At 41.4% G+C, this 13,700-nt stretch overlaps 1 protein-coding gene across 3 annotated transcripts in view; it reads left to right on the top strand.

Moving 5' to 3' along the window:
* The first annotated feature begins 680 nt into the window (after window positions 1–680).
* Lamp2 (lysosomal associated membrane protein 2) overlaps window positions 681–13,700 on the top strand; it is a 42,388-nt gene continuing 29,368 nt past the window's right edge. For all 3 annotated transcript variants that reach the window (XM_010629572.3, XM_010629574.3, XM_010629573.3), the window contains exon 1: window positions 681–862. In XM_010629572.3, the coding sequence (XP_010627874.1) occupies window positions 799–862 (64 nt within the window). In that variant the 5' untranslated portion in view covers window positions 681–798. The remainder of the gene's footprint in view (window positions 863–13,700) is intronic.

Raw genomic sequence — 13,700 nt, 5'->3', positions numbered from 1 at the left:
CCCCCCCACCCCCTCTCCCTCTCTCTCTTCCTGCCTCCCAAATCACAGCAATCCTCCTGCCTCAGCCTCAGGAGTGTTGGGATTATAAGCATGCACCACCGCACCTGGCCGATAGGGTCTCTCTTTGAGGGGATGACCTTTATTTTTTTCTCTTTATCCTTCTATTTTATTTCTCCCCCCTTTTTCCTTCCTGTATTTTTTAAAAAAAGACACTTCCTCCTTCTGAGTTCAATTTCCCCATATGAGAAATTCAGTGTTATAACTTCGTGAACTTGGAGATCACTGCCTGCTCCGGCTCCATACCACCCCCTAGCTCCCTGGCCCATTTAAACTTGAACTGACTAGGTAGCAACGACGTTTGGCGAAGAATCATGTATTATTTTGCATGTATTATGTTGAGATACCTAACCATTTTTACGTCAGGAGAATTATTCTCCTCTTCCTTAAGGAGCCAGAACAGAAATAATATATCTACAGCCTTCAAAAGTTCATCTTCAAAGCCTCAGAAAATGCCTCCCGAGCACATCTCTTAGGAACTTAATAATGGTGGTGAAACAAAAAGCCAGGGCGTGATTGCCCCGCCCACTTCCCCCCCGCATCACCCCCCTCTCCCGTTTTCCAACTCGCCGATTGGCTGGCGGCGAGGCCGAACCCCGCCCCTGATCTTATGACTGGGGCCGGAGCGGCTAGTCCTGGCTTTTACGGCGCCGTAGTCGGTGGTCATCGGAGTTTTGGCACCGGCTCCCTTGAACCGCGTCGCTGGTATTGCTGCTCTCGCCGCTTTTGCCCTGCGGGATCATGGTGTGCTTCCGCTTCTCCCTCGTTCCGGGCTTGGCGCTCGTTCTCGTCTGCTTAGTCCTGGGTGAGTTGTCGGGCCCTCCGGATTCGACTCTCAGCCTGGGCCCGGGGCGCTGCTTCAGAGGCCACACAACCTGAAAGACGGGTCCGGGACCGGGCTTCCGAGGCTCAGCGGCTGACACTGGGCGGTGTCGCTGCCCCGGGGGGATGAGCGGCGACCTGGAGAAGGCCTGAGAGAGGGGTGGCGGGAGAGGGGGCCCGCGAGAGTTGCTAGGGGCAGGTCGGGGCGGACGCCAGGGAGGACGAGGCCGGCGAAGAAGGAGTTACTTGGGGCACGCGCTGAGGAGCGAGTAGGGCCGGGCAGTACGTGCGGATTCGGGAGCGGCAGAACCCTGGGGGAGCCTTGGTTTCCTGGAAGCCGGGAAGAGTTTCGAAGATGGTGGAGGAAAAACTGGGACAGAAGACCACCGGCGTGAAACCGCGTGGGGGTGGGGGCGTCTAGGACAGTAGAACCTGAGGCGCCGCGACAGTGATGCCTTGTTTTTTTTTTTTAATTATTATTTTTTAAAGACAGGGTTTCGCTGTGCTGGCCTCGAACTCATTTTGTAGTTCAGGCTGGCCTCGAACTCTTGGTGACCCTCCTGCCTGAGCCTTCCGAGTGCTGGGATTACAGGCGAATTCTGGGATTAATAGGCACGTGGCACCACACTCCGGTTTTTATGAGGGTTTGTGGGAAGGAAAAAAAATTTTTTGAGATAGGGTCTCACTATGTAGTTCAGGCTGCCCTTGAACTCACTGCAGTCCTCCTCCTGCCTCAGCCTCTTGAGCACTGAGATTATAGGCATGCGCCACCACACCCTGTTTGTAGGAAGAAATTTGAGGCTGTGAAGAAAGGATGACGAATGAGATAAGAAACGGAACGGTGCAGGATTTGAATTTGCTAGTCAGAGTTTTTTTGTTTTGTTTCCGGGGATCGAACTCAAGACCTTGTGTTTGCGAGGCAGGCGCGGTGCCACTGAGCCAAATCCCTAGCCCTCCTCAGAGTTTTGAGGGTGATGGGACCTGGATGGCTGGGGACGATTGTCATTAGAGAAAACTTGGTCTCGGTCTTTGCAGACTAAAGGAACAAGTGAGAACTTTGATGGGGAGTGAATATCTGACTTGGAAGTGTTGATATAGGTTTTCTTTTTTTTCTTTTGTTGTTTTTTTGACACAGGGTCTCACTACGTAGTTGAGACTGACCTGGAACTCACTATGTAGCCCAGGCTGGTCTCCAACTCACAGTGATCCTCCTGCCTCAGCCTCCCGAGTGCTGGGATTACAGGCGTGCGCCACCACACCTGGCTATAATAGATTTTCTATAAACCCTGCTGCTTTCAGCTAGGCACTGAAGCATCTGGGGAACGTTTTCCAGATGGGAGGTTTTGCTTTCTTCCCGCCATACATTTATTCGGATGTTGCCTATTTTTTTCTGGAGTAAGTACATCACTTCTCAAGGATTGGATTGTTATTACATTGGGAGAACGGCTGGATTAATGTCCACTGTGCTCTGCCCCAGTAGACTGGATCCCTAACAGCTTTAATGTCTAAAGGCGAACTTTGACCAGAACGTGTCTTCCTGACCTCATTCATCCTGTGTTTATTACCCACTGGCTCTTGCTGTTTGTGACTTAAAAGCACAGAAAGAATAGGTCTAGGTGGGAGGAGGGAGGAAATAGGCATATTAGGGGGCTGAGAAGGCAATGGGAGGTAAATATTTTATAATAAACATTTCAGTAGAATAGTGGTGCACCCTGGTCCTCAACCAGGAGATATTTGGGAATGTCTGAACATAGTTTTGGTTGTCGCAACATGGGGGCGGGGTGCTCTTGGCATCTGGTAGGTAGGAGGCCAATGAGACTGCTCAACTTCCTGCAAGTACAGGACAGCCCCTTTTAACAAAATGTCAGTAGTGTCAAGCTTGAGGTCCCCTGCTTGAGGACCATGGTGTTGAAACAGATCTTGCTTATCCAGCCCTCTAATGCTCCAGGACCTTTTCTGGGGCCTGTGAGATCAAAACTCTTCAGAACAATACTGAGAAGGTATTTGCCCTTTACACTCCAACTCTTTTACCAGCATGCAGTGAAGTTTGCCAGAAGCCACATAATGTGTGATGACATCACCACCCTGCCGCCGCTGGTGCTCTTGTGTTGTATTCATGTCTCAGTTTTCATTTTGAATACAGTAACTACCACTAGATAGAACTCATAATCTGAAGCTCCGCAAGGTCCTCCTTGGATGGGAGAATCTAAGGGTCCTCACTAAAAAATGCATGCACATCCTTGATCCAGTCCAGCTGGCCCAGCAGGGCAGGAAAGTCCTCTGCAGGCTTCTGAAATGGGGCCACAAGGCTCTGCCTGAATGCTTAATCCCTGTGAAGCAGTTACTGAGGGCCAGCTGACTCCAGAGGCTTGTTTACAATGGAAAGCACCTTATCTGTGACTGGAGCACATCTGAGCGAGGCATCTGCTAAGCAGTTGTTCCCTGCCAATTGAATCAGTGCATAAACACGGCGCTGTTACTGTTTAGAGAAAGGGGGTAAAATAATAGTTGTCCTACTTTTCTGCTTTCTTGTCATTATTTTTTTAATGAAAGCTTTGTGGGGTTTAATTTTTACAAAAGCAGCACTTGGTCGCTGCAGAAAATAAATAGGCAAAAAGAAGCACATAAAAGAGCCCGTGAGCTCATCTGTTAGCCTGCCATTTATTGATCAGGACTAACTAGATTCCTCTTATTTGGAAGAATTCCAAGATTGATTGTACCTCCCAGTTCTGAATAGGATTTGGAGGAGTAAAAGTTAATAATGTAGCTAGATCCAGTTTGTGTGTGTGTGTGTGCGTGTGTGTGTGGTACTGGGATCAAACTCAGGACCTTGTGCTTTCAAGCATGCATGGCATCACTGAGCTAACTCCAGGCCCAGAAACCACCTTTTTATGTAGCTGTTTTTTTTAGACAGCTGTCTTGGTTCAGTGTGGAGCCCAACGGCCCCCCATGTACCTTTTTCATCCTAAAAATTTGGTGGATCTTTAGTTGTTTGGTAGACTTTGCACATTACTTTTCAATTGAAAAGTTCAGTAAAACTTGGTTAGGTAACTACTATGTACCTGGTACTGTGCCTGGCTCCTGCAGAGGGTATCAGTGAAGAAGGGTTTGTTCTGAATTTACAGTCTTGTTAGCCTAAGTGAACTGGCCGTGCAAGTTTCACTATGTGACGCCACTCTGTAATTTTATTACTCTGTCGCAGCTCTGCCAGTAGCCTTTTCAAAATGCAATGGTCCCTTGACTTATGAACTTGATCAGTTCTCAAGGGCTTGGTGTAGCTCAAGTTGGTTGTAAGTCAGTCTAGCTGAGATCTGGATGTTTACTTGGGTATACAGTATAGATAACAAGAGGCAGATGAATCTTCCGTTAGCCTAATTATCCTAAGTTGTTCTGTATGTCAGGCTGGTCATAACTTGAGGGTTCACTGTAGCTGCCTTATGGTGGGAGTTGTGGCTCAAAGGCAAACTTATCTAACATGAATGAGGCCCTGGGTTTGAGCCCCAGCACCATGGGAAAAATAGAGCTGCTGTAATTTCACAGAAATTAAATTGTGCTGGCCTTTTTTTTGACTGAATTACAACCAATCAGAAAACATTCTACAAAAAAAGCTATATAACTTACAGGCATTATAAAAAGAGCAATGGATGAAAGTCCTTTCCTGGCATCATTTCTTAATTAATGTTTTCTTTGTGACATGGATTTCGGAATTCTGTGGTTATTTGATTCCTATAACTAACTTTACTTTTTTTTTTGTTGTTGTTGAATGAGTTGATTTTTAAAGTATTTAAGTATTAAGGCTCTTTGTGTGAGAAGAATCTCCTATAAATATCCAGTGTGGTGGTGCATGTCTGTAATCCCAGTCAGTACTTGGGAGGCTGAGGCAGGAGGATCACCTCAAGTTCAAGGCCAGCCTGAACATAATGAGACCCTGCCTCAAAAACTGTATATCCCTCACATATACTTCACTGATGGAAGTCCCTGCTTCCCACAAATGTTGTCGAATGTCTGTTGTGTCCCAGCTACTACTATACTTGATGAACAGAGGAGTTGACAGGACAGATGAGATTCTGCTCTCATGGAATTTCCCATTTTTGGGAGGAGGGGTTGAGACAAGGTCCCATTATGTAATTCCAGCTGGCCTCGAACTCACTATGCAGCTCAGGCTGGCTCTGAACACAAAATCCTACCTCAGTAGTAATCCTCCTGCCTCAACCTAACTTCTAGGATTACAGGCATGTACCACCAGGTCCAAGGGTTGGAACTTACATTTTAATGGCAGGGGATAGCCCCACAGGTAAATAATAGAATTTCAGACAGCGATGAACGATGAACGCTGTGAAGAAATCAGATAACAAGGAAGGAGAATGAGCAGCAGAAGCGTGGGTGATGGGCGATGGAGTGACCTTTCTTAATATTATGAGTGAGAGGGCCTTCCAGTGTTGGGTGACATTTGGGCAGAGTCCTAGCTTTTGGAAGGAAGGTGATCGTGTGACCATTTGGGGGGACCAGAATAAATGTTGTCTTTCCCAAAGTCTTAGGTTATTACACTAGCCTATTTTCTATTCCTTTTTTCCTCCTGGTTCCTGGTAAGTCTTCCTTATGGTGTTAGTCTCTGAGGGCAGAGACCATTCTATTTCCCATGGCCTTACTAGCACTGGGCCTGGTACATGATCAACCCTCAGTAAAATTGTGTGGAGGGCATTCATTGGTGGGCACTGGAGATATGATGGGGAACTAGACGAACTTAGTCTTTTATTTTTCTTCTGTGAATCTTACTTAAGTGATGTTTTATAAGGTCTTTTGTATCTTTGGATTGAGAACTGCAGTTGCTTCTTAGCCTTTTGGCTAAGATTGAGTGTAGAACTGCAACATCAGTGAGAAAAGTGCAGGTGATTACAGACCAAATTTCTAAAGTATAATCTCATATAATGACACTAGTTTATTCCTGGAGCTTCAGCTATAGCCATACGTTAATATGAAGAACTAGGAAGTCCTGGGTGAAGAGAGTTAGGTTTTCATAAAGAGCCAATATTTCTGTTTTTGGAGGCCATCTGAAAAAAGAATGCAACATTGTTCTGTTAATTATTCTATAATGGAGATATTTGAAAGGACAGGCTTGTTATTTATTAGTCATTGGTTATCACATCTGATAGGATTATAAATATTTAAATATTTCACATACATGCAGTTTTCTTCCTCTGTATCCTTGGGTAGACTTTTTTTTTTTTTTTTTTTTTTTTTTTTGGTACTGGGGATCAAACTCGGAACCTTGCGCTTTCAAGGCAGGCGGTGGCACCACTGAGCTAAATCCCCGGTCTCCTTGGGTAGATTTTGTAATCAAGGATTATTTCACAGCACTGGAGCTGACTTTAAGTGACCTTCGGTGTGGGAAGGCTGCTTTTCCTTGTGTAGTGACAAAAGCTTTCTGATTATAATTTCATATTAAAGTCATCAGCGAAGCCCTCAGATCCAAAAGTGTTTTTTTATCAGTACTTGTTGGTATCCTACTGTGCATTACAAAAGAATTCTGGAGATTTGCCAAGTACGCGGCAGCAATAAGCACTTTCCATTAGTTGAATGGAATTGAATCTCATTTCCTTACCCACTCTCTGACCTGAAAAAATTAAGACATTTCGTAGCTTACAATCATATTTTATTAATTTTAATGTTCCTTTTCACATACCCAACATTTGAAGCTTAAAATCAGTGTTAGTTTTCTGTTTCAAAGCCATACCAAGAAGCAGTTGTATAAGCAACTGAGTATAGTGAGTAAAGCTATATTGGGAATTAAATGAAGGACAATTTGTTTGACCTTAATCTATGGGGAAGCCATCACTGACTAGAAAAGAAAGTAAATAGGTACTGTTGCCTCTATATCCTGTTTTTTGTCTTTTGTTTGTTTGAGACAGGGTCTTGCTCTAATTTAGGCTGGCCTTGAACTTGTAGCAGTCCTCCTGTCTCAAGGCCTCCCAAGTGCTGGGATCACAGGTGTGTGCTACCACACCCGGCTAATCCCTTCCCATTTTTTTTTTTTGAGTACTGAGGATTCAATTTAGGACCCTGAGCTTGCACTTGGGGCCAGGCATAGTGCCACTGAGCTAAAATCCATGGCGTCAGCTGTCCTGTTTTTAAAAAAATGCCTTTTGGCCAGTGTCATTCTGAATGAATAAAGTTGACAAGAGTCCATAATTTAATAAGGTTAAAGTAAACATACACCTAAAAATCAGAGAGATCCTTTTAGGTACTGTGTTTACTGGAAGGAAGGCTTGTAAACTGGACTCTCTAACTTGCTTGGAAAGATCCTCTTAGCTCTGAAGGGCTTGCATGCTTTCACAAAACCTATTAGAAATATGCATACTACTGTATAATTCTCAGCAAAGATAAGCTACTACCCAGAATCTCACAGCTAGTAAGTGAGGCTGCCTGATTTTGATTCTAGTTCTTCATTTCCAGGGATGGGTGCTGAGAATCATTATTTTGTTTTCTTAGGTCATTGTTTTTTTAAAAAATTATATTTAATGATAGTTTAATTTGTTATTTCATTTATGGATGATGTTTTTCCATAGCATCCAACTTAAAAGGTTTTCTATATTAAAATGGTATAGCTTTTATTTTGATGTCTTTTAAAATCTGTAATATCTTTTAACTGAATTGTTTATGAAATGTAAGGCTTATCCTGAAATTGATATTTATGTCTATGGACTTGAAATTGCTAAAACATGTTTTTTTCTCATTGAGTTTATTGGTACTTTTTAAGTATACAGTACAGTTACATTCATCACTGGGATCTTGTACCTTTACATGATGTACCTTGGTTCTCATTTTTTCCCCATACCCCTGCCCTCCCTTCACCTCCTCTGCCCTCCCCTATTTACAAAGACTTTGTTTCCATTTTTTCCTTTTCTCATTTTTTTTTCCTTTCCCCTACCTAAAACATCAGTTTTTAAATAAATTTTATTTCACACCTCTCCATAATGCCCCCTTCTGTCCCTATCTACAAAAGCTTTGTTTCCATTTTTTAAAGGTATACTCGTTTTTATTTCTTTAAAAATTTTTTTTACTAGCTAAAAATACATTTAATTTTTAAGACCTTTCAGAAAAACAGAGAGAATAGTATAGTAAACCCAAGGGTCTATCACTGAGCTTAACAGTGATTCTTTAGCACCCAATATTTGGTCTAAAATCCCATCCCCTCTACATTTTATTTGTTTATTTAATTTTTTTTTTTTTTTGTATTTTGAGACAGGGTCTCACTATGTAGTTGAGACTGACCTGGAACTCACTATGTAGCCCAGGCTGGTCTCGAGCTCACAGCGATTCTCCTACCTCAGCCTCCCAAGTGCTGGGATTACAGGCGGGCGCCACCACGCCCGGCCATGTTTATTTAGTTTTAAACAAGTTTTGTTTTACCCCATCTCCCCTACCCCCCCATGTACATAAGCATTATTTCCATTTTTTCCTTCTATTTTCATTTTTTTCTTGTCCCTTCCTTTAATAAACTTTATTTTATCCCACCACTCCTCCTCCTCTTACAGGTCATTATTTTTTATTGATTTTGTTTTATCACTGGTTCTATCCTCTTCCTTCACCTCCAGTTTGGTTTCCAGATGAGTATATTTTTTCAGCTAGACTTTGAGTCAGACTTATAAAAATCTACCCAGTTTTTGCAGTATTTTAAATTTGGACAAATCAACTCTAAGTTCTTAAAGAATCTATAGATTACCCTTTTGGAAACAGGATTGAGAGGATACTTGGATTTGAGAAGATTAATTTGGGGGCCTGACTTTCTTTAGAGAATAAATTTTCAGTTCCATAATCATATGCTCTAGGGTACGATTCAGCTATGGCTTTTTATATCATAAAAACTTTTAAGCAAATATAGTTTGGCTGTTCTAACATCAGGCATAGCAATAAGAATGGAAATCTTATGCTAAAGACTTTTTACCTAAGTATTATTTGTGAAATCCATGTCAAAATTTATTGAGAAAATTGACAAGAAGTTTCAGGGTGTAGCCAGAAAATTGTTAGCTTCATAATTTGGAAGCACTGAAGGACTAGTTTTCTTGTGATTAGATTAAATTATTTTCAGATCTTTATTGCAGGACATTTTCACCTTGATATTATCAATCAGTATTTATTGAAAATCTAATATGTATTCAGCACTACTAGGAATGATAGGAGATAGAGGAAAAGTAATAGGCCTGGTCTTCTCTACTATGACACTCATGATAGATGACATTCGTATAAAAGATACTCCTGGGGTTGTGACATAGAGACAGGATCATCTGATTAAGGGAGATATTGGAATTCAAATGAGAGATGGAAAGAGCCAAAGGAAATTTTGAACCTATCCATATATATCATTTATTTAGACGTTGCTACTTTTTTATTAGTAAAGAATTACTTGCTGTAAACTGTAATTTTCCATGGCACACTAGTTTGTTGTGATGTGACAGTTGAAAACAGCTGTTTTGGAGTTTTGACAGTGAGAAACGGGATTTACTGGCATAAAATAACTTCGAATAGTTCAGGATAGTGTAAAATATACTGAAATGTGGGAATATGGGACAGAAGTACCCTTTGGGTGCTTTCATTCTCAGGGAAACTTCTGTGAAAGAAATGGCCACTGAAAATGCTCTTGCTTCTTTTTTTCTTTTATTGAGTTTATTGGTACATTTTAGGTATACAGTACAGTTACATTCATTATTGGGATCTTGTACCCTTGCATGACAGATGGCCTTGGTTCTTATTTTTTCTCCTTGTCCCTGCCCTCCCTTCACCCCCTCTTCCCCTCCCCATTTACAAACACTTTATTTCCATTTTCTCATATTTTTCCCTTATTTCCTTTCCCCTACCCTTCCCCCTTTGCCTACACCTTTAGCCCTTTTCTTCCCATTTCACAATGTCAGTTATCTCATTAGGATCTTACGTACTATTAACAGTTTATTCACCAGAGAAACTATTCGGTATTTACACGTGTGACTTATTTATTTCACTTAGGAGTATACTTGCTTCTTGATTATAAGCAAGGGGAATAAACCTCATTGATTTAAGTAGAAAGGGTATATATTAAAAAGATATTGTGAAATATTGCATACCCTTTGACCCTCCAGTTTCAGTGCTAGAAATATATATATCTCCAGCAGACACACAAATGCACATACCACATTTACCAGTCTGTGCAAGAATGTTTACTGCTATATTTGTAATAGAACCAAACTGGAAGCAATTTGGACAGTCAACAATAGCATTGATGAAATTTAGTATTTACCCAATGCAAGTCAAAAGCTGTATAGCAGTGAGGATAAATACACTGCAATTACACACAACATGGGTGAATCTCACAAAATACAATATCGAGTGAAAGAAGCCAGATACAAAAGAGAGCATAAGAGAATAATTCCATTTAAACTATGCTGTTAGAAATCAGTATGGTGGTTACCCTTGGGAGGAGAATAGTAACTGGAAGGGGAAATAAGATGGGTTTTGGGAAAATAGTTCTCCTTATCTATGAGTTCCACATTCACAAATTCAACCAAACATGGATCAAAAATATAAGGAAAAATACCACATCTATACTGAATATATATAGACTTTCTTGTTATCATTCCCTAAACAGTACAACTACTTACATAGCATTTAATTATTATAAGTCATCTAGGGATAGTTTAAAGTATATGGGGGGTATAGGTTATTGAAGATATTATGTCATTTTATATGAGACTGAAACATTTATAGATTTTTTGGTATCCATGAGTGTCCTAGAACAAATCACCAGAGGATACTGAGAGTTGATTGTATTTATAAAGCTCAGTTTCTTTTGATGTGTATGTTTATTGTGTACACTTTTCATATATATTTCGCTTCTAGGTACTGTGGATTGAACTCAGGACCCTGCACTTGCCAGGCAAGCACTGTACCACTGAGCTACATCCCTGGCCCATTTCTCTTATGTTATGCTGTGCACTTTTCTATATACAGTATGTGGTACATATCAATAAAATGCTTACTTTATAGCAGTGTATATTAGGGGGAAAAGTGTATATTAGATAACTCAGAACAACTGGTGCATATCTGGCTGTATATCTCAAAGCCTGATTTCATATTCAGAGTCATGCCACTGAACCACAGCACCACTAGCAATCAGAAAACTTCACCTTTCCCCACTGGCCACTGCCACCTTGCTGCCTGGGTAATTGATCCTACTATGGCTTCTTCCTTGCCCCTGGGGTGCCTTTTCCATTTCGGACTCCATTATAGCCCTCCTATTAAAGTCTGGGGGGGGGGTGATACGTAGGGGAAGAACAAAAAGGGAAAAGAAAAAAATGTGAGAGAATGAAAAGATGAAAATAAAGTGTTTGTAGATGGGGAGGGGAGGAGGGGGTGAAGGGAGGAAACTGTACTGTATCCCTAAAATGTACCAATAAACTCAATAAAATAAAAAAAAAAAGTCTGGGGTGAGCTGGGCATGGTAGCACATGTTGTAGTCCCAGCTGCTTGGGAGGCTGAGATGAAAGGATTACTTAAGCCCACAAGTTTTAAGACCAGCCTGGACAACATAGTGAGACCTTGTCTTAAAAACTGAAGTCTGGGGTGGATACCTTTGTTAGAGCCTAACACAGGTTCCCTTCCTTGCTGGAAGGAGGCTGAGAAGGCAGGTGGCCGGCCTTGTCAGTGGGCAGTGATGTCGACCAGACATTACAGCCCAGTTGACAGGTTGGTGTTTCATATTTCGGGCAGTCATAAAGATGGACATATTTGAGGTGAACATTTAGAGTCAGGAGAAAGTAGATTTTAACTGTTGGAAAGAGTGGACACATATAGGTAGAAGTTGAAGAGAATATGGCATTCAGGTCCAGTGGAAACAAGTACAACCGGATTAAAGGGTGTGTTCTGGGAAAGTGGTGTGAGAGACTGAAGGAATAGGGTGGGATAAGATTAAGGGTTACTTTAAAAGTCAGGGGGAGGAATTTAAGTTTAATATGGGAACTTGGGAGCCAGTAAAAGTTTTTGAACAAGAGAGAGTCCTAAGAGGAAGTGGTATTTAAGGATTACTAATCTGGTAGCACTAGTAATTTAGAGGTGGTATAGTAGATTGGGAGTGCAAAAGAAACATAAAAATTGGATTTAAGAGAGAATTTGAAGGAAAAAAGTCAATAGGATTTTATGAAGAGAATGAAGTAGAGGCTATTTCTAAAACGGCTGAGCCAGAATTCTTTCATTCAGATTAGAAAGTAGGAAAGCAGATTTTAGTTTTGGAATTGTTGAGTTTGAGGTTGAAGGTATTTGACTGAAAGTGAACCCTGTGCAGTTGGACATGGAGAACAGCAGTGGAGGTAGAAAGGCTCAGAAGAGGGTGGAATGAGGTACTGAGCCCCCGGCCGTAGGCCAAGTAGATAGACTGTCTTGATTTCCTGTGGTACCTATGACCCAGAGCCTGTACCTTCTGCTTCAGCAAGCTTCAATTCTCCCACCTTGGAACACATTGGTCCTATTATTGTTTTATACATTTTTCTTCCTGCTCCTCTATTATCTTTAGAAAGTAAATTATTAACACATGATAGGCTTTTCTTGGTTGTTTATTAATAGTTTTAAATACAAGGAAAATATGCTGAAGCTCAGGCTTTGCTTTTTATTTGTATGTAGAAGTTGTTTTAGGGAATGGTGGTACATGCCTGCAATCCCAGCAGTTCAGGAAGCTGAGGTAGGAAGATCGAGATTTTGAGGCCAACCTGGGCAATTTATATAAGACCTTGTCTCTAAATAAAATATTAATTTATTTATGTATTTTTTAAGACAGGGTCTTGCTATGTAATTCAGGCTGGTCTTGAACTCACTATGTAGCCCAGGTTGGTCTTGAACTCATGGTGATGCTTCTGACCCTCAGCTCCTGAGTGCTGGGATCACAGGTGTGTACCACCATGCCTGGCTCAAAATAAAACTTTTAAAGGGGTTAACTAGGAGCTAATTCAGTGGTAAAATGCTTGCCATAGGCATGAGGCCTGGGCTCAATCTCTAGTGCTACAAACAAACAAATAAACAAAAAATACATAAAATTGTACAAAATAATGTGATTTTTTTTTTTTTGGTTTTTTGAGACAGGGTCTCACTATGTAGTTGAGACTGACCTGGAACTCACTATGTAGCTCAGGCTGGTCTCGAACTCACCGAGATCCTCCTGGCTCAGTCTCCTGAGTGCTGGGATTACAGGCGTGCGCCACCACACCTGACTCAATGTGATGTTTTGATACATGTATACATTGTATAATATTTAAATTAGGTTAAACATAACTGTCTTCTATCTCTTCAAGCGTTTGATTTTTTTAAAACGATTTTGCTATGTAGTTCATACTAGCCCAGACTGGTGATCCTCCTGGATTATAGGGTGTGTCACCATGTCCAGGTTTCTCTTCAAACATTTATCTTTTTTTGGTATTGGGAATCGAACTCAGGACCTTGCTCTTGAGAAGCAGGTGGTGAAACCACTGAACTAAATCCCTGGCCCTTTATCATTTCTTTATAATGAAAACTTTTATACTGTGCCATAGCATATCAGAGCTTCTTGTTCTTTTTTTTTTTTTTAGCTTTAATTGAGTTTATTGGTACATTTTAGGGATATAGTACAGTTGCATTCATTGTTGGGATCTTGTACCTCTACATGACAGGTCTTGGTTCTCATTTTTTCCCCTTGTCCCTGCCCTCCCTGCCCTCCCCTCACCCCCTCCCCATCTACAAACACTTTATTTCCATCTTTTCATTATCTCACATTTTTTTCTTTTCCCTATTACCCTTCCCCTATCCATCCCACCTTCCCTACACCT

This window comes from Fukomys damarensis, unplaced genomic scaffold (genome assembly GCF_012274545.1).
Source record: "Fukomys damarensis isolate Sample0158 unplaced genomic scaffold, DMR_v1.0_HiC HiC_scaffold_39, whole genome shotgun sequence".
NCBI lineage: Eukaryota > Metazoa > Chordata > Mammalia > Rodentia > Bathyergidae > Fukomys > Fukomys damarensis.
Note: the sequence above shows the minus strand (reverse complement) of the source record. Positions and strands in the feature narration are given on the sequence as shown.